The sequence below is a fragment of the Symsagittifera roscoffensis genome, chromosome 5 (genome assembly GCF_963678635.1).
Source record: "Symsagittifera roscoffensis chromosome 5, txSymRosc1.1, whole genome shotgun sequence".
NCBI classification, from domain to species: Eukaryota; Metazoa; Xenacoelomorpha; order Acoela; family Convolutidae; genus Symsagittifera; species Symsagittifera roscoffensis.
Genome location: NC_087066.1, coordinates 20,618,625 through 20,645,007, shown reverse-complemented (window position 1 = coordinate 20,645,007; position 26,383 = coordinate 20,618,625). Strand labels below are relative to the sequence as shown.

Sequence of the window (26,383 nt, the reverse complement as noted above, 5' to 3'; positions counted from 1 at the left end):
CTCGCGACAATCAACCGTATCAAATCGGAACACATTTTTTGACAATTAAACAACTCTAACAAAATCACTCATCCATTTTCTCATCTGAACTGTTTAAATCAGCTTACTTCAACCAACAGACATTTTTGAGCTTGTCTTCAATTTAATTACCCGACCTATTTACACATGCGAAGCGTATTGTATTTTTACGAAGCATAGACAACTTTATGGCATATGTTGCTGCTTTGTTTTTGGCTAGTTTTAGGTCCGGTTTGAAAAAGAACATGTATTATGAAAATGCACGAACTTTGTTGTTTTTCGTTTTTTTTTTTGCGACGCTTTAGAAATTTTTTGCACTTTCCTTAGAAGTTTCAATTTTTCTGAAAAACTATTTACAATTTTCAAAAAAATGGTACCAATAGAAAAACCGGCTTCTCTATCATGTGCCTGAATTTTTTGTTTCCTTTTCTCATTTTACGTCACGTTCTACAGCCTTCGAAAGTTTCAGTAGTCGGATTTTTGGCCTATTTGTTTTAAATTCTTTCCTTTTCTCAAATATTAAATGCACAAATCTGAGATGAAGGTTTCAATCGAAAGAAGAGATTATAGGGATCTCCCCTTCTCAGGCGGCTATTCGGTAAATTCGGTAAAAAAGATATGGCCTCAAATAAGCCCATTTCTTGACATTTTGTTAATTTTTAAAACTTTTTGACTTTTTTCAAAAACTGCCCTGCCAAATATGAGATTAGGAGTTCAACCGAAAGAAAAAAATCAGGTATGCAAATCTTATTTGCGCAAACGGCTATGCCCTGCTTTCGAAAAAAGTCATGGCCTTACAAAATATCCAATTTTTGAAATTTTTTTTTTTCAAAAACGAACCTGCTAATTCTGAGGTTGATAGTTCATTAAAACTAACAATCGACTTATATTTTCCCCGCGTTTTTGTTTTTCTCCAGTTCGTTTTGTAGAAAAGGTGATATGGACTTTGGAATAATTCATTTTCAAATTTTGGAAAAGTGTATGTGTTTAGGAACAGTCACATGTTTGATCGATTTTTGGAATCCTTTTCAAGTTTTTTTTTCAAAAACTATCCAGCCAAATCTTTTCAAGATAATTTTCTCAACTGAAAGAGCAAGTAGTAGTTTTTCTCCTGTAATTAAGCAGTTAATCAAATACTTAAGCAGAGAAACACTAGGGTTTAGCTTAAAGTCCACTTTTTTGAAATTTCGAACATTAAACATTCCCGTATCAGTACAATATATAATTGAAAATATTAGATCTAGCATTAGCTGGGACACAGGTAGATCTAACGTTAGCTGGGCCACATATAGATCCAGCGTTAGCTGGGTCACTAGTTTACTTCCAAGTGACCGTGGTGCAGATGCGAGGACGTGAGACTCATAATCAACCGGTCGGATTTTCAAATCTGGAAGATTTAAATAGTTTTATTTTTTTGGGTCGGATTTTTGCTGTATTAAGTTGACAAATTGACATAATTTATAGCTCTTTTATTGGTGAATAGTGTTAGAAAATACAAGCGGTTGTGGAGCAGATGAATGTGCAAGCGGTTGTGGAGCAGAGAACATGATACTCCTAATCTCAACAAATTGTTTTTCAAAGTGTGTTCTTAATCTTTTTTTTTTAATTTCATTTTGTTTTGCCTGTTTACAGCTCTTATCCTCGCTTGTTCTTGCGAAGCGCAGCTTCGCCTCTGTGTTGAAACTGTTTTACCAACTCCGATTTGACATAATTATAATAATTTTTTTTGTAGTCATCTAGCTAAATAATTCAAGGTTTATGTGATAATCGCTTATATGCCTCATATTGCTTTTTTTTCGATGAAAAAAATAAGTTTATCATGCATTTGTGTTTTGAATGGGATTTTAAATGGTTTTTCGGATCATCGAGTGTCTGCTCAAGTTGTGCCGGTTTTTGCCGCCCCGCAAGTTTCGTTGCGGCGCTTATTTAACATATAATTGTTTTGATCGGCATATATTTCTCAAAAGGATTTTTATTCTAAAGAATTCGAGACAAATACTTGAAAATTTTGCTAAATAAACATAAAAATAAATAAAGATTTTTTGAACATAAAAATAACTTTTTGACAGCGGCTTTCGTCTCATTTTCAATCAGCTCTTTTGTCATGCTACCATGTCATTGTTGTATCGCGAAGGCTGCGAAGCTTCGTTTCGTGTCTGTATTGACAAGCATTATCAAATCACAATATAGACTTTTTCCAGGTAAAGAAATTGTTTCACAAAATCACTTGAATCATGTGATAGCTTGGTTTCTTAGTTCCCTGGAAAATGTAGGTCCAGAAGTGCAGTGGTAAAGTGTGTTCGAATTCGAGACTGAATTGATAGTTTCAGATAGCAAAGTTTAAATCAGCCTAGTATTCTCAAATTGCGTCAATTTTTTGGTGAGAAGGCTAATTAACTTCAAATTTCATTTTTTTCTGATCATGTTATCGGGGCGTATTTATTTGCCGGAACTGTGGTCTACCCAAGTATTTTTGGCCTAGTTGCGCTGTGTAATGTTGGCAATTTTTGTTCTTCTGCTAGCTTAAGGTCTACAATAGTCCTTCTCGAACAGAACAGAATTGATCTTAACAGAACATCATCTGAAACAAATCGTGATAGGAAATTTTGGTAGATGAGTAGCAAGTAGTGCGAAGCTCCACTTGACCTCTGTGTAATTGTGCAATCATACTTAAACAGAGTCTGCGTTCTTCGCTAAGCTTGAGTTTGACGAGCAAAATTTTGACCAGAAAACCGTTTCATGAGAAATTTCATCAATGACAGTATCTGCACATTTAGCCTAGCGGTAACACTCATGCTCGGGACGACAAAAATGCTGGGTGAACTGTTTGTTTGCTTATTTTTCTCGGTGTAATTTCCAGAGTTTAGATTTTTCTTCTACTTAAAGCAATTTAACTTGAAATTCAGTTTGATTTTTTCCTATAATTTGTAAATTTATCAGCCAAGATTTTTTGTAATTTCATTTTTCTTTTTGTTTTCGTTGTTTTGCTTAAAATATTTATCCGATTCAAATGGTTTTGATTTATTTGACATGGATTTAGTTGCATCTTAATACATCCTTTCAAACGTGAAAACACTTTTTTGTGTAAGCTTTCTGAGTGGCATAAAAACTTGGAGTTTCAAAATTTCAAAGCTTTTTGGTTTTTAAGCTTTTTGGCAATTTTTTACGACAACTTTTTTTAAGTTTTGAATAACAGTTTTTTACTCCATTGTCGTCTGCCTATGTATTGCGTGCTTTGATTTTTGTGTTTTTTTTTGGCATGTTTTTGAATTAATTAATTTTTTTAAAATTTTTTAGCAAATTTTTTAAGCAAAACAGTAAGATTCCTTCTTTGAAACATTTGCGAAGCAAAACAGTGTACATTTTTTTTTCACACTTCATAAGTCATATACGATATTATTTAATTCTTTTGGTGAATATAATATTCATTAATTCACTTCAATTTAAATCTAATAAAATTGAATATTTTGTTCAGCTGGACGATGATTCATTCAAACGAATGTGCAAGTTCGCTCTAGAAACCCCGTGTTTCTCGAAACAGTCGACGCTGGAGAACAACTCGGAATTACAGTCAGTTCTCCCGGGACTGAGACACGAGATCAACATAGACTTCACTCGTACTCTGAACAGACTCATTTTTGACAAGATAGTGGCTAAGAACCAGGCCACTTATCCTTACATCAAACTGCCAAAAGAGCAAGCGGACAAACTTCAAACTGTACAAGTCAAAGGTGAGTGTTTTTTTTTCTCATTTGATTTTAATGAGCTGTCTCTATTTAGGGTCAACAAAGGTCATTTCTAAACCTAGATACGAGGAGTAGTAACTAAACTGGTTGCCATGAGTAAGATTTTAATGGAAATTTTTGAATGGCTTTAAGAACGTTTATTCCAAAGAAGAAGATACCGATTCTAAAAGTCTTTTTCAACCTGATAGGTTTTTGTCCCATTTAACTTTTGCTTCAAGCCTATTTTTATTCTGCTTCTTCAAATTATATACGTTAAGTATTGAAACTAATTAAAGTGTTTTGCGGATTGTTTGAAAACATGTACGACTTAGGTCGCCACCCAGACGTGCCAGAAGTTGATTTCCCCGCCAAGTTCGACGCTTTCACCTTCGAGTCCATTCTCACTCGGACAGAAGCAATCGCCGCCATCATGAAAGTGCGCGCGGAGTGCAACGAAGTGTCGGGAAAATGCCTTTTCCACGTGCCCATTCTGAAGCAGATGAAAGTAGAGGAGTTTGTTCAGACCCAAGATCAAATGACGTCAACAGTCTCGTTGTTCCTACAAGACCAGTGGAAGAACTCGTTGACCAATGAGATTCGAGCAGCTCTTCGTGACGTGGGCCGTGGCTGGTTCAATCTATACGAGACCAACTGGGAAGTGTACCAAATTTCGAAGTTGAAAAAGTTCATGGAGATGGTCAAATTCTGCATGCAGGCTAGTTGATTTTGATCTGATTGCAGAATTAAAAATTGAAATGAAAAAAAAAATGAGCACAATGTATTATTTAAAACTTTGCAAAGAGTGGGTCAAGTTATCATCTTCCACTCCTCAAGCAAACAGTTGGCTTTTGCGAGATCAATTGGTAAACTGTCTCTTTCCTGCAAATTTTCTCCTTCCCGACATCCGCCCTACCAAAGAATATGTATCCCCTTATAAATCGTGCTTCTGTAGAACTAAAGAAACTCTCTGGCACGGCGACAAGTATTTCTCGAGCATCGATTATCTCGAAACAAAAACTACCACCACGAAACCTCGTAGATTCTAGTGACAGTGATTCTAGTGACTGTTCCACGCTGATTGCTAATTTGTTTGTATTTACTGGGTAGGACTCTCTGCGGTTCCTGGTGCAGGACAGTCTGGTGTCCTTTGTGCAGATGATAGTGGACGCCTCTGTGGCCACTCTCAAACTGGACGAGAAGGAGTTCACCTGGGACACGCCCCTTCACTCATCCCCTTTCAAGTGAGAAATCATCATCACATTTCATAGATGGAATTATCGCCCAGCTTGTTCAACTTAAACTCAACTGACCGAAAGAGTCAATGCACTTATTCAGGGGCGGATTTAGGGGGATTCAGAGATTCGACTCACTCACCAATCAAAGGGTACCACATTTGGTATTATTTTACGTCATCCTTTTTTAGCCGACCAACCTTAAAATTTTTCTAGAGGCGCCAATATGTATTTATTTTAACGGGGGGCGCGCACCAAAAAAACGCAATTTCTTTGGCCAAAATTTTCCGAAAAGTGCCTGAAAAGACCTTTTTTTGGCCTGTTTTTTTTCTTCAATGGAGTGCTCGTAAAAATCAATTTGGTCGACCTAAAAAAAGACTGTCGACAAAATTCGAAAATTTTTTGAAAATCCGCCGCTCGCTACCCTCGAGAAAATCTTAGATCTACCCTTGTGTCGTGGACAACAAGATAAACTAAATTGAAAGGGTAAACGCGGAAAAATGCATTATTTTCTAGCCAAAACTTTCAAATTTTTGTGAAAGTTCGTCTCCGTTGAGATAATCCGAGATCCGCCCCTGCACTTACTTGATAAATCGAGTTCAAAAACGGTCCCTCTAAAATCAGCTCCAACTAACCTCTGCAAATTTGTTTGCTCTTAAAAATAATTAAGTAGTCTTTTTATTGGATGATCAGTTCTATATCCAAGAAGCCGATAAAAACTTTCGCGTCTTTTTTAATTTAACAATTAGCTCTTGGCGATCTTAAAAATCAGCAAACGAAAGTCATCATTGTGAGGTGCAAATTATCTATTGACATTTCATCAAGCATCACTTAATTTTTTGAGCTGCGTAATTCGTTCTTCAAGTTTTTAAATGATCAGTTTCGAATTGTGAAACAAACTGTCTTCTGCTAGCGATGAGTTTGAAGAAAGCCGAGACGAGAATAATCTATCGTGAGTAAAGAGATTGTTGTGAAATCACGAGTTTGCGCAAATTGCATGGATTGAGTTTGCCATTGTGATTTGTTCTCAGCTGTCATGTTTTCAAGAGAATAAAGCGGAGCCATGATTCGAAATCAGAATTTTGGATCTATTGCGAAACGCAATCCCAGAAACAATATGTTGGCCCAAAAAAGTCACTTTTCTGAGGGATTATTTGATCAAACATAAAACTGTCCGATAATGCTTACATGTTGGAAATTTTTGATTTCAGCTCTCATTCATCAATTTCGTAGATTGACAGAATTGCGTTTATAGAGTTTGATTGTATGGATATTTTGTTTTTGAATATCTTGCTTCATTCGTTTCTCTGGCTCCGTTTGAATTGCATCAATTAAATAACTTTATTCCATTCAAATTCTAAAAGAGCCAGTCATGATCAATAATAACTATAATTAACTAATTCCTTTTGTTAACTTTACGTACGTGATCTGTGTAGGCCTAAGAAGAACCCCCTGTTCTCCGTGGAGTTGGCATTAGACCAGGAGGGATCCCACTACAATGTCAATCTGCCCCACTTCGAGAGCATGCTAGTGTCCCTGTTCGACTCTGCCATCAAGTCCACACAGGAAGTGCCACAGCTAGAAAAAGTAAGTTTCTCTGTCTTCTAAAACCTAAAAATAACCTTCTAAAAATAATGTAAATGTAAACGAATGAATAATTGAACCAAGTTTATTGGTTTTTTATTTAATTTCAACCTATCAGATGCAAGCAATCTTAATTCATGTTTCTCATTTTCTGAATTTTCAAAGATGAGCCGTTTAAGTTGAAAGACCCCAAGTTAACGCTCTTTATTACAATTTTCTACACTATTAAAATTGATTACATTTGCGTCCGGTATGAATTTCTTAGTTGCTTATGGACTATGTTTTAGTTGTTTAAACGCCAATAATTGAAACCTCACAAATAATAGAAGTCACTAATTGCTCTAATTTTTGCACCTTTTCAACTTAATTCAATCACCCTTGCTGAAAAAAAACGAAAGAAAACATGGCGCAAAAATGAAATAAGTTTCAATTTTTTATAGTTTTTGAATTTATTACTTAAAAAGCTGTGGCGGAAACATTCTGTGTTACTTGCACAGTATCCGACTATCTTTGTTTTGTTTTAGTTTGTGATGAAGGATATTTTCTGGGCGGACATTGCACTCCTCGAATCAGTGGGCGAACATGAGAAACACATAGACCAGCTGAGAGATGATATGGTCAGAGCAATCAGACAGGCTCAGATCCCTCTGATAGGATATGCCAGGGCACACGAACAGTTCCTGGAACTTATCAACACCGACATACAGGCATACATCAAGTAAGGCTATAGCAATATGACACCATCATAGTTGACATCATAAGATGTTATTGTAGCGTCTTTGTTTTGAACTTCAATTTGATATTTCATTATGTTTATCTTTTTCAGTTTTAGTTTGGCTATTTTTTGCTATGGTTCAAGTTTAAGACTCAAATTGTGGCATTTTGTTTCTTTTTAGATGTCAGTGAACGGAGTGGAGTGGGCCTTATTTCAATGTTATTATTTTTTTTATTCAGGAAAAACTTATAAATCTTATTCACGCTTAAATTTAATTCTTCACTATTTGACTTTTGGTTTCCTTTTAAATCTATTTAAATTAAAAACCTAATTGGAAGACTAATTATGCTCTTCAATAGTGGAAGTGAAAATGGCGCGAACAAAAACTTGAATGTTTTTAAGTTTCAAAATAAATTTTAGTTTTCAAAGTTCCCAGCGGGATAGTTAGAATTTTTGACCCGGCTATTTTTTTTATTGTTCCGACTTTCGATACGAAAGTAACGGAATATTTGTGCTCGTGGTGGGGTTTTTTTTCTTCAGACAATTTCGACTTTTTAACTAGCCATTTTTGATGGATTTTTTAAATATCATTCAAAAGGTATTGTTGCCCTGAGCTCAAATTTGAAAAGATATTTCACCTGTGATCATTTTTCGTAACATTATGGGGGTTTAAAGATTGCCATTTTGGCCAATTTGGGACAATTAACTCGCGATATATTTCGCGCTATTAACGCGTAAGCGAGAGTTAATCCGTCTTAAAATCGTTCGAAATTGGTTGAAAGAAGCTTATTTGCCATAATTGATTTGTTACAAGGAGCGAAATCTATCCTTTTCTACTTAATATGGCGTGTGGGGCGATTTTCATAAAAAAAATTTCATTTTATTTTAATACATTTAATTTTTTAATGTTATTACTGCTTCATAAAACCTTAAAAGGCAGTCGGAACATTCAGGGCTTCGCCTTGATACGAGCAGTCTTGTTAAGTGTTTAATTTTGCAAAAATTCTTGAAAATCAAAATAGCTTTTAGGTTATATATATTTTTCAGTAGTTTCAAAATAATCAGTCGTTTTTTTTTGGTTTCTTGAGTTCATTGATTCCCCCCTTGTTTACTGGCTGTTTTAATTCTTGGCTAACATAAAACTTACTGTTAAGGTTACTGAGCTACTGTTCCAAAAAATTTCAGATTATTTGCGCTAGGGTAGGTATTTTCGAGTTTTTATGTAACCTGAAAAATTTCGAGTTTTTATCTAATCGTGAGTGGCTGTATTTTTTATATCATCTAAAGTATGTCTATATTCTGAGCTCAAAATTTAAAATTTGGACAATTTAGTAAAATTATTGGGTGCTTATTTCGAAGAAATGCGGATTACTTATGTTTGGGGTGTTTTTTATTCAGTCAATTTTCGGATATCGGAATAATAGTTTTTACCGAAAATTGTTTTTATACCTAATTCGAAATTTGACTCACTGAGTTCAAATATACAAATATGATTTTACTTTCGATTTTTTCGTAAAGCTTCCGGGGTTTGAAAATTGCCATTTTGACCATGCTGTTGAAAAATTTATGCGGGCTGGACTTTTTTAAGCGTGGAAAATTATGCCGCTCTAAAAAAAATTGCTGCAAATTGAATTGAAGTAAGCCAATTGGTCTTTTTAAATCCGTACTTCTCAAATTTTCACACTTGATATTTGATATTGTGGCTTTTTACAATTTATGGTTTTTTAATTTTCTTTACCAGCAACTAATCGTCACAGATAAATTGGCATTCAGACAATTAAGGGTTTTTAAATGCGTAGCGCAAGCGAAGAATTAATCCAGCTCTGAAATTTTTGGAAATTGAATTGAGCCGAGCGATTCGACCCAAATGCCCAAATGACGATTACTAGATGAAAACTATACCACTTCGTACTTAACACGGCGCTGAAGCAATAATTAAAAAATATATATATATTTGGTTTTCAAAAATGACAATATTCAGGTCTTTGCGCGTGTACAAGCTGTCATGTTCAACCTTATCTTTCCTAGTTTTCGCTGCTTTATGACAATTTTTTACTAACAGATTTCTTGGAATCAATCAATTATGGCCGCATGTATTCACTTATGTTTTGACTCAATAAAACGCTTGTTTTCAATTTTGGAGTTGTTTTGTTTTTAAGATTCTGACTTGCAAAGAAAGTGAGGGAATAATTCTGCTCGGTATTTTTTTTTTCTGAAGCCCAATTTCAACTACGGCAATTTTAGTTCAGTTTTGTGATTTGCTTTGCCTATCGAATAATTTACATGATTTGAAATTATGCTTTGAATAACGTAGGCGTACGTTTTACATTCTTTTACACCATACTGAGAACTGATTTGTGAATAGTCTTTGCCGAACCCGTCGCAAAGAGAATGGGGCCACATTTTCGGCGATTGAACCGAAAACAAAGAGTGAGAAGTCGGTTGAACTACAACATGCAGACATGTAATATGCCATCTATCTCTGAGTTCTTTGTAATCTATGTAAGCTTTGTTTTCTAAACGAGTCTCTGTGACTATTTAATGACGGTATGTTTTTTTGTTTCGTTAAAACTTAACATTTCCATCACTTCCTTAAACGCCAGAAAATATTTTCAATGGTTCCAAAACTATCAGGAATTGAAACTTTTTTTTTCAGGATTAAATAGAGTATATGTTTCTTAAGAATTTTACTTGTTGTTTATTAACTTTTCGAGCTTCACTAGTAGTATTACAAAGTGCATGTAATTATTTATTATTAACCAAAACACCATTGGCGAGTTAATGCAGTTTTTGTTCATGGTTATAATTTTACCACGTGTATTTCATGCTTGGTCTGTTCAAAGTGAATTAGACCTTTTTATCAATATGATTGCTTTCTTTTCAGAAAAGCGTATAAGTATACTCAGATCTGGACCCCTAAAATCATGCTCATTGAAAAACCATGCTCAAAATCAAACAAATTTGTACAATGTCATAAATAAATAATTTTTAGATTGGAAAGGTAAAATCACCATGTTGTTGAAATATTACTTTTGCTAGTTCTCTTTTTTCTCTGCTGAATTTGATCCAGCTATCTTGATGTGGATTTTAGAATATATCTGGGTGCGATTTAATTAAGGAATATGTTTTTCTTTAATTGATATCCCTCGAAAAGTTTTCAAATCTCACGACTCCCCTGGACTAACTCGCCAACCTCAATTTAAAGCTCAAGGAAGCAAAGAAGGTTTCAGCTAAAAAAATCTAACTTGACAGTTTTCACCTAGGGATTGGGTTAACTTAAGCGGATTAAATTACCTAAGCGAGTCTAATGTAAAAATTGTGTTCAAATTGTAGAGATCATTTCCTTCCAAATTAGTTTCACAGGTACAACCCAACATTTCTATGCCAGTTCATATTACGCTTTAAAAGTATAATAAATATAACGTAATAATTCTGCTATCTGCTAGGGAGTACGACGGCCAAGAGCACAGTGCGAGTGAAGTGAAAGCAGAAGTGGATCGATTCCTGGCCGAGAAAGAGCGACTGGAAAATCTGTTGCCCAGCAACGTCGTAATCGGACCCTTCTATGTGAACGTCGAGCCAGTTAGGAAGAACCTGTCCAAGAAGTGTCGCGATCTGGCCAATGCTGTGCTGGAACTGCTGGCTAAGAAACTCAGAGTTCAAGCGGATGACGTAAGTGTGCAAATTTTCAGACTTCTAATGGGAAATAGTCACACTTGCGAAAGCAAGTGTCTTGTAGTCGGGAAGTAGACTTTTTCCCTAAACTACTTTTCTTACAAATTTTCAACTTGCTTTATTACTGAACCTTATCAATTCTCAGGGTCCTTGCCAGTGGGACAAGAGATAACGCCGATGCTTTGCACCCTAAGGTCTTTCGTTCGAAGCCCGGGCGATGTCATTTTTTTCAGTATGTGTGCAATTGAAAATTTTTTTCCGATAAACGTTGATTTGTCAGACTTTCGTTTATCTGTTTTGTCGGATAATATCATGGTAGTTGCAAGTCAAGTGTTATGTATGTAGTGTCAGGGGGGACTTGCAACTTTTAAAAGTTTTTTTTTAAAAAAAATTTCGGCTCAACTGGTGTCTCTTCATAGATTGCCGGCTTTGTTTCCGCTTCATAAATTTGTTTTCGTTAATAATTTAAAAATCAAATGTTTGCTTAGCATCTTTGCCTAGAGTTTCCGTTTGATAAAAACAGATATTATGAAAATGTATCGGATTGGGTTTTCTGGTTTGTTTTGATACGCTTTGGAAATTTTTTTCACTTTTTGCTAAGTTTAGTTTTTCTCAAAAACGATTTAACAAATTTTTAAAACAGAGGGTACCAATGGGAAGACCTTCTACTCTCTGTGTGTCTGACTACTTCCCTAGTCTTTTTTACTCAACCCCTCTGTCTACAGCCTTTTTGGTCTTTTCTCAATACTGCCAAATTTGTTATCATAAGTGTAATCAAAACATGAGGTGCTTGGAAGCCTACGTGTATACTTGGATACGCCCAATTTCTTCAAGAAAACATTATGGACTTCAAACAACTCAAAGTTTTGAGACTTTTACCGTTTTTTGGAACCGTTTTGACTTACCGTGTCAATTCTCACATTAAGTGTTCAATCGAGAAAACAGGTTTAGGATCTTCTCTCTAGTTCAGCGCTCGAGACATGCTTTTTCAGAAAAAAATTCGTTGATTTCGGAAAAACGAGTTTTGGAACATCTGACCATTTTTAGAAACTTTTTGAATTTTCTTAAAAGCCCCCCTATCGAATCTGAGACGTAACGCTCAATCGAAAGAATTGGTTGCAAGAATTTTTCCTGCAGAAGTGGAGATTTCTCAAGTTTTTGTAAGCGAAATGTGATATCCTTCGAAAGTTTCTTTATTGCAAAATTTTCATTTTTCTCAGTTAATTTTGTACATAAACAACTAAGGATTGAACAAAGTCCTATTTTGAAGTAACGCATTTCGTACCGCATCAGTATAATAAATTGAAAAAATTTGATTCACGTACTTTCAGCTTAAGCTGGGCCCCTAGTTATCTTTAATTGAGACATACGAAATATTTGTTTCACCTAGTACTTTTTTCAACCATTTTTCATTTTTTTTACTGAAAATTTTTTTCGACGTTTCATTTTTAAGTTATTTATTATGATTAATTTGTTAGGATTATTTTTTGATTTTTAATTGGCTCTTATTTTTATGTTTGTGTTTTTATTGCAAGTGGCGCGAAGCTTCGCTTGGCTTATGTGTTACACTTGCGAGAGCAAATATCTTTTAACCGGGAAATAGACTTGTTTTCCCGTAAGCAACTTTTCTTACACATTTGTAATTGAAATTGAGCTGCTTAATTATCAATTTTTTTTTCAATTTTCAGGCCCCTAATTTTTATGCCTGAAGGTTATGCGGTTCCTTTTGCGACCTATAGTCTGGGTTTCATATCCCTTCCGGACCTTGTTTTTTTCAGTGTCTGAAATTGAATTTTTTTCTGGGAAAAGTTGAATAAACGGATTATAGTTTGTCGATTTATATTCTGTTGGCTTGAATGCCATACCACAATTTTTTAGGCTGTGCGCTTTTTTGTTGTAATTTTAAGTGTCGTTGATAAACTCTTGTGGTTTTATAATTTTACTACCCCTGACTCGTATATTTTCTTTTTTTGTTGTTGTTTTGTTTTCGCTTAGAAATTTTATTCACCTCAAGGAGTTTGGCTCTTAATTCGTTGGTTTAGTGAAATGGTTTTGCATCGGCTGAAAGATAAAATTTTATGATTTTTATTTTGATCAAATCAGGTGGGTTGCTAGTATAAACGTTTAAAAAAAAACTTTTTAATGGCTCAGCATTTCTCTGGAATTTCAAAATTTTTCGTTTTCGGATCAATTGGCGTCTGTCCACGTGTTGTTGGCTCAGTAGTGAACGATCAGAAAAAATTACAACTTTGTTTAATGCTGGTGATTGTATTTCTCGTCTGTTTTACTGAGATTGACTTTTTAGTGTTTCCAAAAAAAATGTTTTTGTTTCTATATGGCAACAATTTCTTTTGGCATTATTTGTTTTCGGATCAATTGGGATCTAATCACGTGTTGTTGACTGAGTAAACGCTTGGAAAATACTAAGAGTTTGTTTATTGCTCGTGGTTGTATTTCTCGTCCGTTTTTTTGAGATTGAACTTTTTGTTATTCCAAACAAAAATGTTGTTTTTATATGACAACAATTTCAATTGGCATCTTTTGTTTCCGAATCGATTAGCGTTTAACCACGTGTTGTCGGCTCAGTGAATGCTCGGAAAACACTAAAAGCTTGCTTAATGCTGGTGGTTGTATTCCTTGTCTGATTTTTTTGATGTTTTTTTTCGACTTAGTTGTTTCTATCTCATTGTACTTTCGGTAGGTTGCAATGCTACGCTCACGTTGTATCGAAAATGACGCGAAGCTCCGTTTTGAAGTGGGGAACAAACTCTATTATTTTCTACACAAATCACAACCACCAAAAAACCCTATCCTGGAAGAACACCAAAAAGGCCCGTTAGCTGCCTATCGAGTGGTGTCTTCAAGAAGCCAATAATAAATTGGCATGATCAAAAAGATATGTATGGCCGATTATTACAGAGGCATTTAAAAGCAATTTTGAATAGACATTGAACTTTGTAATAAATGTTGGATTTCTACGATAGTTTCTCAGTCTAAAAACTTATCTTATAGGCAATAATTGTATAGCTCAGGACTGTTATTCGCTGCAAATAATATAATTGTTTTTCTCTTTTGTGAGTTGTATGTCCTGTTTGATTTAAAAAAACAAATATTCTCGGTTCGTGCTATACCCTGGAGAGTATACCTTTTCTGCTACCCTGGAGAGTATACCCTTCTTAAAGTTTGTTGGGCTACTTAAGAGGCTCATTTTGATTCAATTATGCAATTGATCGACCAAGTTGTTTCGGCGTAGTTTTTGATTAGCTTAAACAGCCAAAAATGAAAAATGATGCATATTTGGGGTAACTTTTTGTGCCTAAATTTTGCAAAATAAATTGCACCATTATTGTTCTGCTGAAATTTTAATCAAGTTTTGTCTTCATCATTTTTTACCTAAAGTCAACCCAATTTGAGAAAAACACGTTTCAAATTTCTAATTTAATGCGTTTGGTCCGGATAACTTAAATCAGCACTGTATTCCATGAAATTTTATCAGTGGTGTTGTTTAGTCGTGTGAGCAGTTCAAACTGATCTCTCGCAAGCTGCACGAGAAGCCGAACACGATCGAGGAGTTGACAGAGATGCGGGAGTGGATCGCCACCATCCCTGTTGAGATCAAGAAGCACAAGGAGACCATAGACAAGGCCATGGAAGACTATCAGCTCATTGAGGAGTTCAACTACAACTTGTGAGTAGTCCACAGACAGTACCCCTAATGAAGCAACCGAACCATAATGAACCATAGCCATGGCAAAGCAGTTACATATGGCATGCAGATATTGATAAATGCAGATATTGATAAACGCTCAGCATTAAGCCGTCGGTCTGTTTGAAGGTGCCAGGAGAAAACGATATTTTTTCGACAAAATAGGTTAACTAACCATTTAGGTATCAATTTTGCGTTTCAAAAAAGACAAAACTTAATATGAAGCCGTTTTTGAAAGTTTTAATGTTGGACATCACTAATCACAGGCCATAGTAATTTAAATGTAATGATAAAACTGAAAATTTATATAAAAAAGTTGCTTAGTGGGAGTGACTTTTTATAACTATTTGTATTTTTTGTTACTGAAAATAGATGCTTCTAGGCTTCCTTTTTCTAGGTTTCAGTTTCAGTTTATTTTATATCGAAAGAGTCAACTTAATTTGCGTAATTTCGAGTGCAAAATATATCCGTTTGGGTTTATGTGTTTCAGTTTGGATGGGTCGTGATTTCCATTTTTTCAGGGCTGTTTGTGAACTTCATTCGATACAATTATGAAGTTTTTGTAGCTGTAATTTTTCAACTTTTGCCACGTTATTTTTTTAAGTAATTTTATCCAACATAATTATTCAGATTTTTGTTGTCTTTTTTTTCATTCACTATTTTGTAGCGCAATGTGTTTTTGCATAGCAAGTGTTGCGAAACTCCGCTTCGCCTCAGTGTTGATTAATCTTAACACATCCAAGAAAAGTTTAGATAAGAAGTTTGATAGAATTTCCGTTTCGTCTCAGAACTATTACTTAGTTAGTTCACACGATTTATCCGCGAACGAAAAAGAAACAAACATACCAGCTGTTCAGCTCTTTGCGGAGAACCGCTAGTCGTATTTGAAATCAATTGACATGTTTTTCGTCTCTAGGTCCCAGGATGACTTCAATGCTAAGTACACAGCTCTGTTCTGGCCCAACAAGATCGAGGAGCAGGTGGCACAAACCGAGGACAATCTGCTGGCGGACGAGGAGAGGTTCCGCACTTTACAGCAGACAGACCAGGCCTCATTCCAGGAAAAGATCGATTCACTCCAGGTATGTCTGAAAGATGCTACATTTCAAGGAGGGATAGGACTATTGTCAACTGCAATTTTATCACATACAGGGCGGGGGTTGTAGATCTGCCCTGGTCACAATACAAAAACATTCGGCGAATGCGTTCAATAAATCGATGAAAAGTTTCCTTTTTTGGAGTCGAAAGCGAAGAGAGCTTGTTTTTCGCCCGTGTATTGGTCTGAACTTCAAATTCTCACGGTATGATAAGAGTTTCGTAATGAAGGATTAGGATACCACTGGCATTCTTTTTTTTAAGAATAACTAAGTTAAAAAAATAAGATTAATGTAAAAATTGAATTAAAACAGGACTTCGAATAGCAACTAAAAGACTGGTATCTTATTGTAAAGTTACAATCACAACCGTTTGTTTGTGTTTAGATCACAGTGGCTGGGTTCGCGGGCTACACTGACAAGCAGAAGGCGGTTGAGATTGGCAATGAGGTGAGGAGGGTTCACAAGAGCCTCCTGCAGGCACAGACAGATGCTCAACTGTACAACCAGAGGGAGAGACTGTTCGACCAACCCGTAACCAATGTACGCATTCCAGTATTAATTACATAGTGTTCTCCATTTTTGGGATCCCAGACAACCACTTCAGTTTCTCATGACAAAAAGCTGGCTGAGTGAGTTAGTCTAATTTAAGTGTTTACCCACAAGTATTGAAGACGCTGATGATGATACTGAAGACCATGATGATCATCCTCATCATTGTCGACAACGTGATGAGAATTTAGCTAGGAGTGAATGGTTTCATCTTCATGATTGGATCTCTAAAGTAATTTTTTGGACTAGCCTGATGATAGTACACAAAAACACGTTCAAAAACTCTCTACGTGTTCTAAAACTCAATTCACTTAATTTATTCATGCTTTTACTCTAGTACGACGTGGTGAACAAACTGATCAGGGACTTCGAGCCCTTCCGCAACCTGTGGATGACAGCCTCGGACTGGGCCAAGTGGTACGAATCATGGATGAACGACGTGCTCGAGAGTGTGGACGCAGAACAAGTGGAGACATGTGTCACCAACTCTTTCAAGAACATCCACAAGGCAGTCAAGTCCTTCAAAGACATACCATGTACGTCACTGACACTTTACTTGCTTAAACTATCCCCCCTTTTGCAAATGAAGTTACTGATCTTCAGTCTGTAGAAACTGCGTCGCTCTCCCAACTTAGCATAACGGCAGTGTCTTTTTCTAAATCTGATGTTGTCAAAGACAAATTTTGGAGAAAAAGGAATTAAGCCTTCCCCAAAAATTGTCTTTTCAATGCTTTAGGTTCATATTTAAAACAATGAGTGTCAAAAAGCAAAAATTGCGAGAAGGAATGACCTATTATTTGCTCTCCTAAGTTTAACTCGGAGAATCTAAAATTCCTTTTTCAACCAATAAAACCTTTTTAATGTGCTATGGGGTTTTGCTTAGTGATTATGCAACCTTTAAAATCATAATTATGTGCAATGAATGCTTAAAAGCAAAATTGCGATAATGAATGACTGTTGTTTGTTCTCCTACCGTTAACTCGGAGAGTCATTTTTTTGTTAACCAATCGATATACTTATGTAAGTACTACAGAAATCTCTGATAAGAATCATACAATCTTGGAAAGCATCATTTGCGCTATCAATGATTTGAAACGGTGTTTGCGAGAATGGATGACTGCATTTAGATAGAAGAAAATTTTCCTGCATTTAGATAGATGAATTCAAAAATATTTTTCAGTTAATCGAAATAGTTTTTTGAGTGCTATGGGGCCTTATATGAGGCTTATAATTTTAGGATCATTGGTTACACTAAATTATGATTTCGAAAGTTGTATAATCCTTATAAAAGATTCGGTAGCTCTTAAGTTGGTATTTTGATTGACCAAGAAAAAAATTGAGGAAAAAGATTCATTCGTTCTCTGAGTTTTCGCTTGCTAGAATGCGATGCAATAGTTTTTACAAATTTAAAATGCGCAACTTTTGAAGTCATAATTTTGTGCAACCAGTCCGATGCTTGAAATCAGAAATCGCGAAGCTGAATGGCTGCTGTTTGTTCTCCTATATTCAGCTAGGTCACTCTAATGTTTTTTATAACCCGCTAAGTATTTAAAAAACATATAATTAAATCTAATTACTATACAGTGCTGATTTAAATTATCCGGACAAATCGAACAAAACTTGAATTTTCAAACGCGTTTTTCTCAAATTGGGTTAAGATTAGACAAAAAGTGAAGAGAACAAACGTTGCTTAGAATTTCACCAGAATTAATATGGTGCCATTTTTTCTCCGAAATTCTCAACAAAAATTTTACCCCAAAAATGGGTCATTTTGGCTTTTTTCAATTAATCAAGAATTACGCAGAAACTACTTTGTTAATTGATGAGAAAATTATATCACAGGAAGCCTCTTACGCAGTTCAACAAAGTATAAGAAAGGTTAAATCTCCAAAAATTTGCGCAAATTGTTTAAAATTTTTTTTTTAAACAGAACTTCTGGGTTTTATATAGTAAAAATCACATTTATTGACTATCAAGTGATAATTTTTTCTCTTATACTGGTTTTTGGAGATTTAACCCTTCTTAACCTTTGTTGAGCTGCGTAAGAGGCTTCCTTTGATATAATTTTCTCATCAATTAACAAAGTAGTTTCTGCGTAATTTTTGATTAATTGAAAAAAGCCAAAATGACCCATTTTTGGGGTAAAATTTTTGTTGAGAATTTCGGAGAAAAAATGGCACCATATTATTTCTGGTGAAATTCTAAGCAACTTTTGTTCTCTTCACTTTTTGTCTAATCTTAACCCAATTTGAGAAAAACGCGTTTGAAAATTCAAGTTTTGTTCGTTTTGTCCGGATAATTTAAATCAGCACTGTGTACACTAAGTGCTATGGGTTCTTACTTATAATACATATAGATTTAGCAATTTTTGAAATCCTAATTTAGTGCAATCAATGCTTGAAACCGAAAATGAATGCCTATTCTTCGATTTCTTCAATGCAGTTAATTATTAATTAATGTAGTTCCTGCGAATCGCAGAGCAGCTATCAGTAAGCCTTAGCAGTCCTCTCGAAGATAGTTCATTTGTACTATCTCCCCACATTCCAGACTGTGTTATTTTGTTGAGAGAAGCTTTTTTGGAACTCGGCTGTTTTTTTTTGCGTCTAGAACTTTCACATGTTACCACTATTACAGCCAAAATTGGTCAGGCTGTGGTAGACCTGAAGCTAGAGGTCAAGTGAGAGCTTGGCCTCACTCACTATCATTGCCATGTCATGGGATCGAATACACGATCTGACGAATGCAAAGTGAACCAGCCTAAATACCTATTGAAGCGTAAAAAGTTTCTTAAGAGGATGATATACAAGTTGTGATATTATAAATTAGTATAAATTATTGCATTGAAGTCTAACAAGCAAAATGTCAATAACAAGCAAAGGTTAGAATTTCTGAGCATAAGTTAATTTGTAAATCACAAGAGTGAGTAGTTTTGTAACTTTTTTTACGTCGTTCTACGGTTTCTGGGTTTGAATTTGGCCAAAAGTTTTCAACCTATAATTGTTGGGTTCAATATTGCAATTATTTCGATTTTGAAGTTTCAGTTTTTTTACATTTTCGCAGCTTTTTCTCATCTAGTTTTTTTCCAAATCTGAGTTAGAAAAGACAGCTTTCTAATGAAAAACAGTGTTGTCAGCTTTTTCTCAAATTCATTTTTTAAAATATTACTTGCCACGACACGGGGTTGAACCAGGGACCTTATGATCTTCAGTCTAACGCTCTGCGAACTGAGCTATCACGGCTTCGGAAGTTGAAGATTACGGCGTTCTAAGTTCATATTTTAGTACAAGATACCATATAACCGCTAAGTGTTGAATTTTTTGCTGCGGTTAGATTTTCTGAGGATAAGTTAATTTGTAAATCACAAGAGTGAGTAGTTTCGTAACTTTTGTTTACTTTGTTCTACGGTTTCTGGGTTTGAATTTGGCCAAAAATTTTCAACCTATAATTGTTGGGTTCAATAATGCAATCGTTTCGAGTTTGAAATTTCAGTTTTTTATATTTTCGCAGCTTTTTTTCAATCAGTTTCTTTCCAAATCTGAGTTAGAAAATGACAGCTTTCTAATGACCTTTCTAATGAAAAACAGTGTTGTCAGCTTTTTCTCAAATTCATTTTTCAAAATATTGCTTGCCGCGACCCGGGATCGAACCAGGGACCTTTAAATTTTCAGTCTAACGCACTCCCAACTGAGCTATCACGGCTTGGGAAGTTAAAGATTACGGCGTTCTAAGTTCGTTTTTTAGTACAAGATACTATATAGCCGCTAAATGTTGAAGTTTTGCTGCGGTTAGAATTTCTGAGGATAAGTTAATTTGTAAATCACAAGAGTGAGTAGTTTCGTAACTTTTGCTTACGTCGTTCTACGGTTTCTGGGTTTGAATTTGGCCAAAAATTTTCAATCTATAATTGTTGGGTTCAATATTGCAAATATTTCGAGTTTGAAGTTTCAGTTTTTTACATTTTCGCAGCTTTTTCTCATTTAGTTTTTTTCCAAATCTGAGTAAGAAAAGACAGCTTTCTAATGAAAAAAGCGTTGTCAGCTTTTTCTCAAATTAAGTTTTTAAAATATTACTTGCCACGACACGGGATCGAACCAGGTACCTTATGATCTTCAGTCTAACGCTCTCCGAACTGAGCTATCACGACTTCGGTAGTTGAAGATTACGGCGTTCTAAGTTCATATTTGAGTACAAGATACTATATAACCGCTAAATGTTGAATTTTTGCTGCGGTTAGAATTTCTGAGGATAAGTTTATTTGTAAATCGCAAGAGTAAGTAGTTTCGTAACTTTTGTTTACGTCGTTCTACGGTTTCTGGGTTTGAATTTGGCCAAAAATTTTCAACCTATAATTGTTGGGTTCAATAATGCAATTTTTTCAATTTTGAAATTTCAGGTTTTTTTTTTTACATTTTTGCAGCTTTTTCTCAATTAGCTTTTTTCCAACTCTGAGTTAGAAAATGACAGCTTTCTAATGAAAAACAGTGTTGACAGCTTTTTCTCAAATTCATTTTTAAAAATATTACTTGCCGCGACCCGGGATCGAACCAGGGACCTTTAGATCTTCAGTCTAACGCTCTCCCAACTGAGCTGTCACGGCTTGGGAAGTTTTAAGATTACGGCGTTCTAAGTTCATATTTTAGTACAAGATACTATATAACCGCTAAGTGTTGAATTTTTTGCTGCGGTTGGATTTTCTGAGGATGAGGTAATTTGTAAATCACAAGAGTGAGTAGTTTCGTAACTTTTGTTTACTTTGTTCAACGGTTTCTGGGTTTGAATTTGGCCAAAAATTTTCAACCTATATTTGCAGGGTTCAATAATGCAACTCTTTCGATTTCGAATTTTCAATTTTTCAGATTTTCTCAGATTTGTTCAGGAAGTTTTTTTTTTGCAAATCTGAGTTAGAAAATGACAGCTTACTTTCTAAGGAACAAAAGTTTTGTCTGCTTTTTCTCAAATTCAGTTTTTAAATTATTACTTGCCGCGACCCGGGATCGAACCAGGGACCTTTAGATCTTCAGTCTAACGCTCTCCCAACTGAGCTATCACGGTTTGGGAAGTTAAAGATTACGGCGTTTTAAGTTCGTTTTTTAGTACAAGATAACCGCTAACCAGGGACCTATAACCGCTAAGTGTTGAATTTTTTGCTGCGGTTAGATTTTCTGAGGATAAGTTAACTTGTAAATCACAAGAGTTGAGTAGTTTTGTAACTTTTGTTTACTCTGTTCTACGGTTTCTGGGATTGATTTTGGCCAAAAATGTTCAATCTATAATTGCAGGGTTCAATAATGCAACTCTTTCTGTTTCGAATTTTCACTTTTTCAGATTTTCTCAGATTTGTTCAAAAAGTTTTTTTTTTGCAAATTTGAGTTAGAAAATGACAGCTTGCTTTCTAAGGAACAAAAGTTTTGTCATCTTTTTCTCAAATATATTTTTTAAAATATTACTTGCCGCGACCCGGGATCGAACCAGAGACCTTAAGATTTTCAGTCTAACGCTCTCCCAACTGAGCTATCACGGTTTGGGAAGTTAAAGATTACGGCGTTTTAAGTTCATATTTTAGTACAAGAAACTATATAACCGCTAAGTGTTGAATTTTTTGCTGCGGTTAGAATTTCTGAGGATAAGTTAATTTGTAAATCACAAGAGTGAGTAGTTTCGTAACTTTTGTTCACGGAACTTTTGTTTACGTAGATTTCTGTTCTACGGTTTCTGGGTTTGAATTTGGCCAAAAATTTTCAACCTATAATTGTCGGGTTCAATATTGCAATTGTTTCGAGTTTGAAATTTCAGTTTTTTACATTTTCGCAGCTTTTTTTTCAAATAGTTTTTTTTCTAAATCGGAGTTAGAAAATGACAGCTTTCTAATGAAAAACGGTGTTGTCAGCTTTTTCTCCAATTCAATTTTTAAAACAATACTTGCCACGACCCGGGATCGAACCAGGGACCTAATGAACTGCAGTCTAACGCTCTCCCAACTGAGCTATCACGGCTTGGGAAGGTGAAGATTACGGCGTTCTAAGTTCATATTTTAGTACAAGATACTATATAACCGCTAAGTGTTGAATTTTTTGCTGCGGTTAGAATTTCCGAGGATAAGTTAATTTGTTAACCACAAAAGCGAGTAGTTTCGTAACTTTTGTTTACTTTGTTCTACGGTTTCTGGGTTTGAATTTGACCAAAAATTTTCAATCTATAATTGCAGGGTTCAATAATGCAACTCTTTCGATTTCGAAATTTCACTTTTTCAGACTTTCTCAGATTTGTTCAGAAAGTTTTTTTTTTGCAAATCTGAGTTAGAAAATGACAGCTTGCTTTCTAAGTAACAAAAGTTTTGTCAGCTTTTTCTCAAATTCAGGTTTTAAAATATTACTTGCCGCGACCCGGGATCGATCCAAGGACCTTTAGATCTTCAGTCAAAGCTCTCCCAACTAAGCTATCACGTCTTGGGAAGTTAAAGATTACGGCGTTTTAAGTTCATATTTTAGTACAAGATACTATATAACCGCTAAGTGTTGAATTTTTTGCTGAGGTCCGAATTTCTGAGGATAAATTGTAAATCACAAGAGTGAGTAGTTTCGGTACTTTTGTTTACGTCGTTCTACGGTTTCTGGGTTTGAATTTAGCCAAACGTTTTCAACCTATAAATGCAGGGTTCAATAATGCAACTCTTTCGATTTCGAAATTTCACTTTTTCAGATTTTCTCAGATTTGTTCAGGAAGTTTTTTTTTCCAAATCTGAGTTAGAAAATGACATCTTTCTAATGAAAAACAGTGTTCACAGCTTTTTCTCAAATTCATTTTTTAAAATATTACTTGCCGCGACCCGGGATCGAACCAGGGACCTTTAGATCTTCAGTCCAACGCTCTCCCAACTGAGCTATCACGGCTTGGGAAGTTTAAGATTACGGCGTTCTAAGTTCATATTTTAGTACAAGATACTATATAACCGCTAAGTGTTGAATTTTTTGCTGCGGTTGGATTTTCTGAGGATGAGGTAATTTGTAAATCACAAGAGTGAGTAGTTTCGTAACTTTTGTTTACTTTGTTCAACGGTTTCTGGGTTTGAGTTTGGCCAAAAATTTTCAACCTATAATTGCAGGGTTCAATAATGCAACTCTTTCGATTTCGAATTTTCAATTTTTCAGATTTTCTCAGATTTGTTCAGGAAGTTTTTTTTTTGCAAATCTGAGTTAGAAAATGACAGCTTACTTTCTAAGGAACAAAAGTTTTGTCAGCTTTTTCTCAAATTCATTTTTTAAAATATTACTTGCCGCGACCCGGGATCGAACCAGGGACCTTTAGATCTTCAGTCTAACGCTCTCTCAACTGAGCTATCACGGTTTGGGAAGTTAAAGATTACGGCGTTTTAAGTTCATTTTTTAGTACAAGATAACCGCTAACCAGGGACCTATAACCGCTAAGTGTTGAATTTTTTGCTGCGGTTAGATTTTCTGAGGATAAGTTAATTTGTAAATCACAAGAGTGAGTAGTTTTGTAACATTTGTTTACTCTATTCTACGGTTTCTGGGATTGAGTTTGGCCAAAAATTTTCAACCTATAATTGCAGGGTTCAATAATGCAACTCTTTCTGTTTCGAATTTTCACTTTTTCAGATTTTCTCAGATTTGTTCAAAAGTTTTTTTTTGCAAATTTGAGTTAGAAAATGACAGCTTGCTTTCTAAGGAACAAAAGTTTTGTCATCTTTTTCTCAAATATATTTTTTAAAATATTACTTGCCGCGACCCGGGATCGAACCAGAGACCTTAAGATTTTCAGTCTAACGCTCTCCCAACTGAGCTATCACGGCTTGGGAAGTTAAAGATTACGGTGTTTTAAGTTCATATTTTAGTACAAGAAACTATATAACCGCTAAGTGTTGAATTTTTTGCTGCGGTTAGAATTTCTGAGGATAAGTTAATTTGTAAATCACAAGAGTGAGTAGTTTCGTAACTTTTGTTCACGGAACTTTTGTTTACGTAGATTTCTGTTCTACGGTTTCTGGGTTTGAATTTGGCCAAAAATTTTCAACCTATAATTGTCGGGTTCAATATTGCAATTGTTTCGAGTTTGAAATTTCAGTTTTTTACATTTTCGCAGCTTTTTTTTCAAATAGTTTTTTTCTAAATCGGAGTTAGAAAATGACAGCTTTCTAATGAAAAACAGTGTTGTCAGCTTTTTCTCCAATTCAATTTTTAAAACAATACTTGCCACGACCCGGGATCGAACCAGGGACCTAATGAACTTCAGTCTAACGCTCTCCCAACTGAGCTATCACGGCTTGGGAAGGTGAAGATTATGGCGTTCTAAGTTCATATTTTAGTACAAGATACTATATAACCGCTAAGTGTTGAATTTTTTGCTGCGGTTAGAATTTCCGAGGATAAGTTAATTTGTTAATCACAAAAGCGAGTAGTTTCGTAACTTTTGTTTACTTTGTTCTACGGTTTCTGGGTTTGAATTTGACCAAAAATTTTCAACCTATAATTGCAGGGTTCAATAATGCAACTCTTTCGATTTCGAAATTTCACTTTTTCAGACTTTCTCAGATTTGTTCAGAAAGTTTTTTTTTGCAAATCTGAGTTAGAAAATGACAGCTTGCTTTCTAAGTAACAAAAGTTTTGTCAGCTTTTTCTCAAATTCAGGTTTTAAAATATTACTTGCCGCGACCCGGGATCGATCCAAGGACCTTTAGATCTTCAGTCAAAGCTCTCCCAACTAAGCTATCACGTCTTGGGAAGTTAAAGATTACGGCGTTTTAAGTTCATATTTTAGTACAAGATACTATATAACCGCTAAGTGTTGAATTTTTTGCTGAGGTCCGAATTTCTGAGGATAAATTGTAAATCACAAGAGTGAGTAGTTTCGGTACTTTTGTTTACGTCGTTCTACGGTTTCTGGGTTTGAATTTAGCCAAACGTGTTCAACCTATAATTGTTGGGTTCAATAATGCAATTATTTCGATTTAGAAAATGAAAGCTTGCTTTCTAATGAAAAACAGTTTTGTCAGCTTTTTCTCAAAATCATTTTTTTAAATATTACTTGCCGCGACCCGGGATCGAACCAGGTACCTTATTATCTTCAGTTTAACGCTCTCCCAACTGAGCCCTCGCGGCTTGGGAAGTTGAAGATTACGGCGTTCTAAGTTTGTATTTTAGTACACGATACTATATAACCGCTAAGTGTTGAATTTTTTGCTGCGGTTAGAATTTCTGAGGATAATTTAATTTGTAAATCACAAGAGTGAGTAGTTTCGTAACTTTTGCTTACGTCGTTCTACGGTTTTTGGGTTTGAATTTGGCCAAAAGTTTTCAACCTAAAATTGATGGGTTCAATATTGCAAATATTTTTATTCGGAAATTTCAGTATTTTACATTTTCGAGCTTTTTCTCAATTAGTTTTTTTCCAAATCTGAGTTAGAAAATGACAGTTTTTTAATGAAAAACAGTTTTGTAAGCTTTTTCTCAAAATCATTTAATCAATATTACTTGACGCGACCCGGGATCGAACCAGGGACCTTTAGATCTTCAGTCTAACGCTCTCCCAACTGAGCTATCGCGGCTTAGGAAGTTGAAGATTACGGCGTTCTAGGTTTGTATTTTAGTACACGATACTATATAACCGCTAAGTGTTGAATTTTTTGCTGCGGTTAGAATTTCTGAGGATATTTTAATTTGTAAATCACAAGAGTGAGTAGTTTCGTAACTTTTGCTTACGTCGTTCTACGGTTTCTGGGTTTGAATTTGGCCAAAAGTTTTCAACCTATAATTGATGGGTTCAATATTGCAAATATTTTGATTTTGAAATTTCAGTATTTTACATTTTCGAGCTTTTTCTCAATTAGTTTTTTTCCAAATCTGAGTTGGAAAATGACAGCTTTCTAATGAAAAACCGTGTTGTCAGCTTTTTCTCGAATTCATTTTTTAAAATATTACTTGCCACGACCCGGGATCGAACCAGGGACCTTACGATCTTCAGTCTAACGCTCTCCCAACTGAGCTATCACGACTTTGGAAGTTGAAGTTTACGGCGTTCTAAGTTCATATTTTAGTACAAGATACTATATAACCGCTAAGTGTTGA

At 35.1% G+C, this 26,383-nt stretch overlaps 1 protein-coding gene and 11 non-coding genes across 12 annotated transcripts in view; 1 reads left to right on the top strand and 11 right to left on the bottom strand.

Moving 5' to 3' along the window:
* LOC134846899 (dynein axonemal heavy chain 1-like) overlaps nucleotides 1-26,383 on the top strand; it is a 513,436-nt gene that overhangs the window by 281,273 nt on the left and 205,780 nt on the right. Inside the window, exons 7-16 of the mRNA XM_063864314.1 lie at nucleotides 3,494-3,749; nucleotides 4,076-4,458; nucleotides 4,851-4,984; nucleotides 6,412-6,562; nucleotides 7,084-7,277; nucleotides 10,721-10,946; nucleotides 14,459-14,637; nucleotides 15,572-15,737; nucleotides 16,137-16,292; nucleotides 16,639-16,837. Of these exons, the coding sequence (XP_063720384.1) occupies nucleotides 3,494-3,749; nucleotides 4,076-4,458; nucleotides 4,851-4,984; nucleotides 6,412-6,562; nucleotides 7,084-7,277; nucleotides 10,721-10,946; nucleotides 14,459-14,637; nucleotides 15,572-15,737; nucleotides 16,137-16,292; nucleotides 16,639-16,837 (2,044 nt within the window). The remainder of the gene's footprint in view (nucleotides 1-3,493; nucleotides 3,750-4,075; nucleotides 4,459-4,850; nucleotides 4,985-6,411; nucleotides 6,563-7,083; nucleotides 7,278-10,720; nucleotides 10,947-14,458; nucleotides 14,638-15,571; nucleotides 15,738-16,136; nucleotides 16,293-16,638; nucleotides 16,838-26,383) is intronic.
* Nucleotides 19,928-20,000, bottom strand: Trnaf-gaa (transfer RNA phenylalanine (anticodon GAA)). The gene has a single exon. It is a non-coding gene; the product is annotated as a tRNA-Phe (tRNA).
* Trnaf-gaa (transfer RNA phenylalanine (anticodon GAA)) lies at nucleotides 20,826-20,898 on the bottom strand. Its single transcript has one exon. It is a non-coding gene; the product is annotated as a tRNA-Phe (tRNA).
* Trnaf-gaa (transfer RNA phenylalanine (anticodon GAA)) lies at nucleotides 21,281-21,353 on the bottom strand. Its single transcript has one exon. It is a non-coding gene; the product is annotated as a tRNA-Phe (tRNA).
* On the bottom strand, nucleotides 21,750-21,822 carry Trnaf-gaa (transfer RNA phenylalanine (anticodon GAA)). The gene has a single exon. It is a non-coding gene; the product is annotated as a tRNA-Phe (tRNA).
* Nucleotides 22,222-22,294, bottom strand: Trnac-gca (transfer RNA cysteine (anticodon GCA)). The gene has a single exon. It is a non-coding gene; the product is annotated as a tRNA-Cys (tRNA).
* Trnaf-gaa (transfer RNA phenylalanine (anticodon GAA)) lies at nucleotides 23,119-23,191 on the bottom strand. The gene has a single exon. It is a non-coding gene; the product is annotated as a tRNA-Phe (tRNA).
* Nucleotides 23,573-23,645, bottom strand: Trnaf-gaa (transfer RNA phenylalanine (anticodon GAA)). Its single transcript has one exon. It is a non-coding gene; the product is annotated as a tRNA-Phe (tRNA).
* Trnaf-gaa (transfer RNA phenylalanine (anticodon GAA)) lies at nucleotides 24,039-24,111 on the bottom strand. The gene has a single exon. It is a non-coding gene; the product is annotated as a tRNA-Phe (tRNA).
* Trnaf-gaa (transfer RNA phenylalanine (anticodon GAA)) lies at nucleotides 24,510-24,582 on the bottom strand. Its single transcript has one exon. It is a non-coding gene; the product is annotated as a tRNA-Phe (tRNA).
* On the bottom strand, nucleotides 25,791-25,863 carry Trnaf-gaa (transfer RNA phenylalanine (anticodon GAA)). The gene has a single exon. It is a non-coding gene; the product is annotated as a tRNA-Phe (tRNA).
* Trnaf-gaa (transfer RNA phenylalanine (anticodon GAA)) lies at nucleotides 26,238-26,310 on the bottom strand. Its single transcript has one exon. It is a non-coding gene; the product is annotated as a tRNA-Phe (tRNA).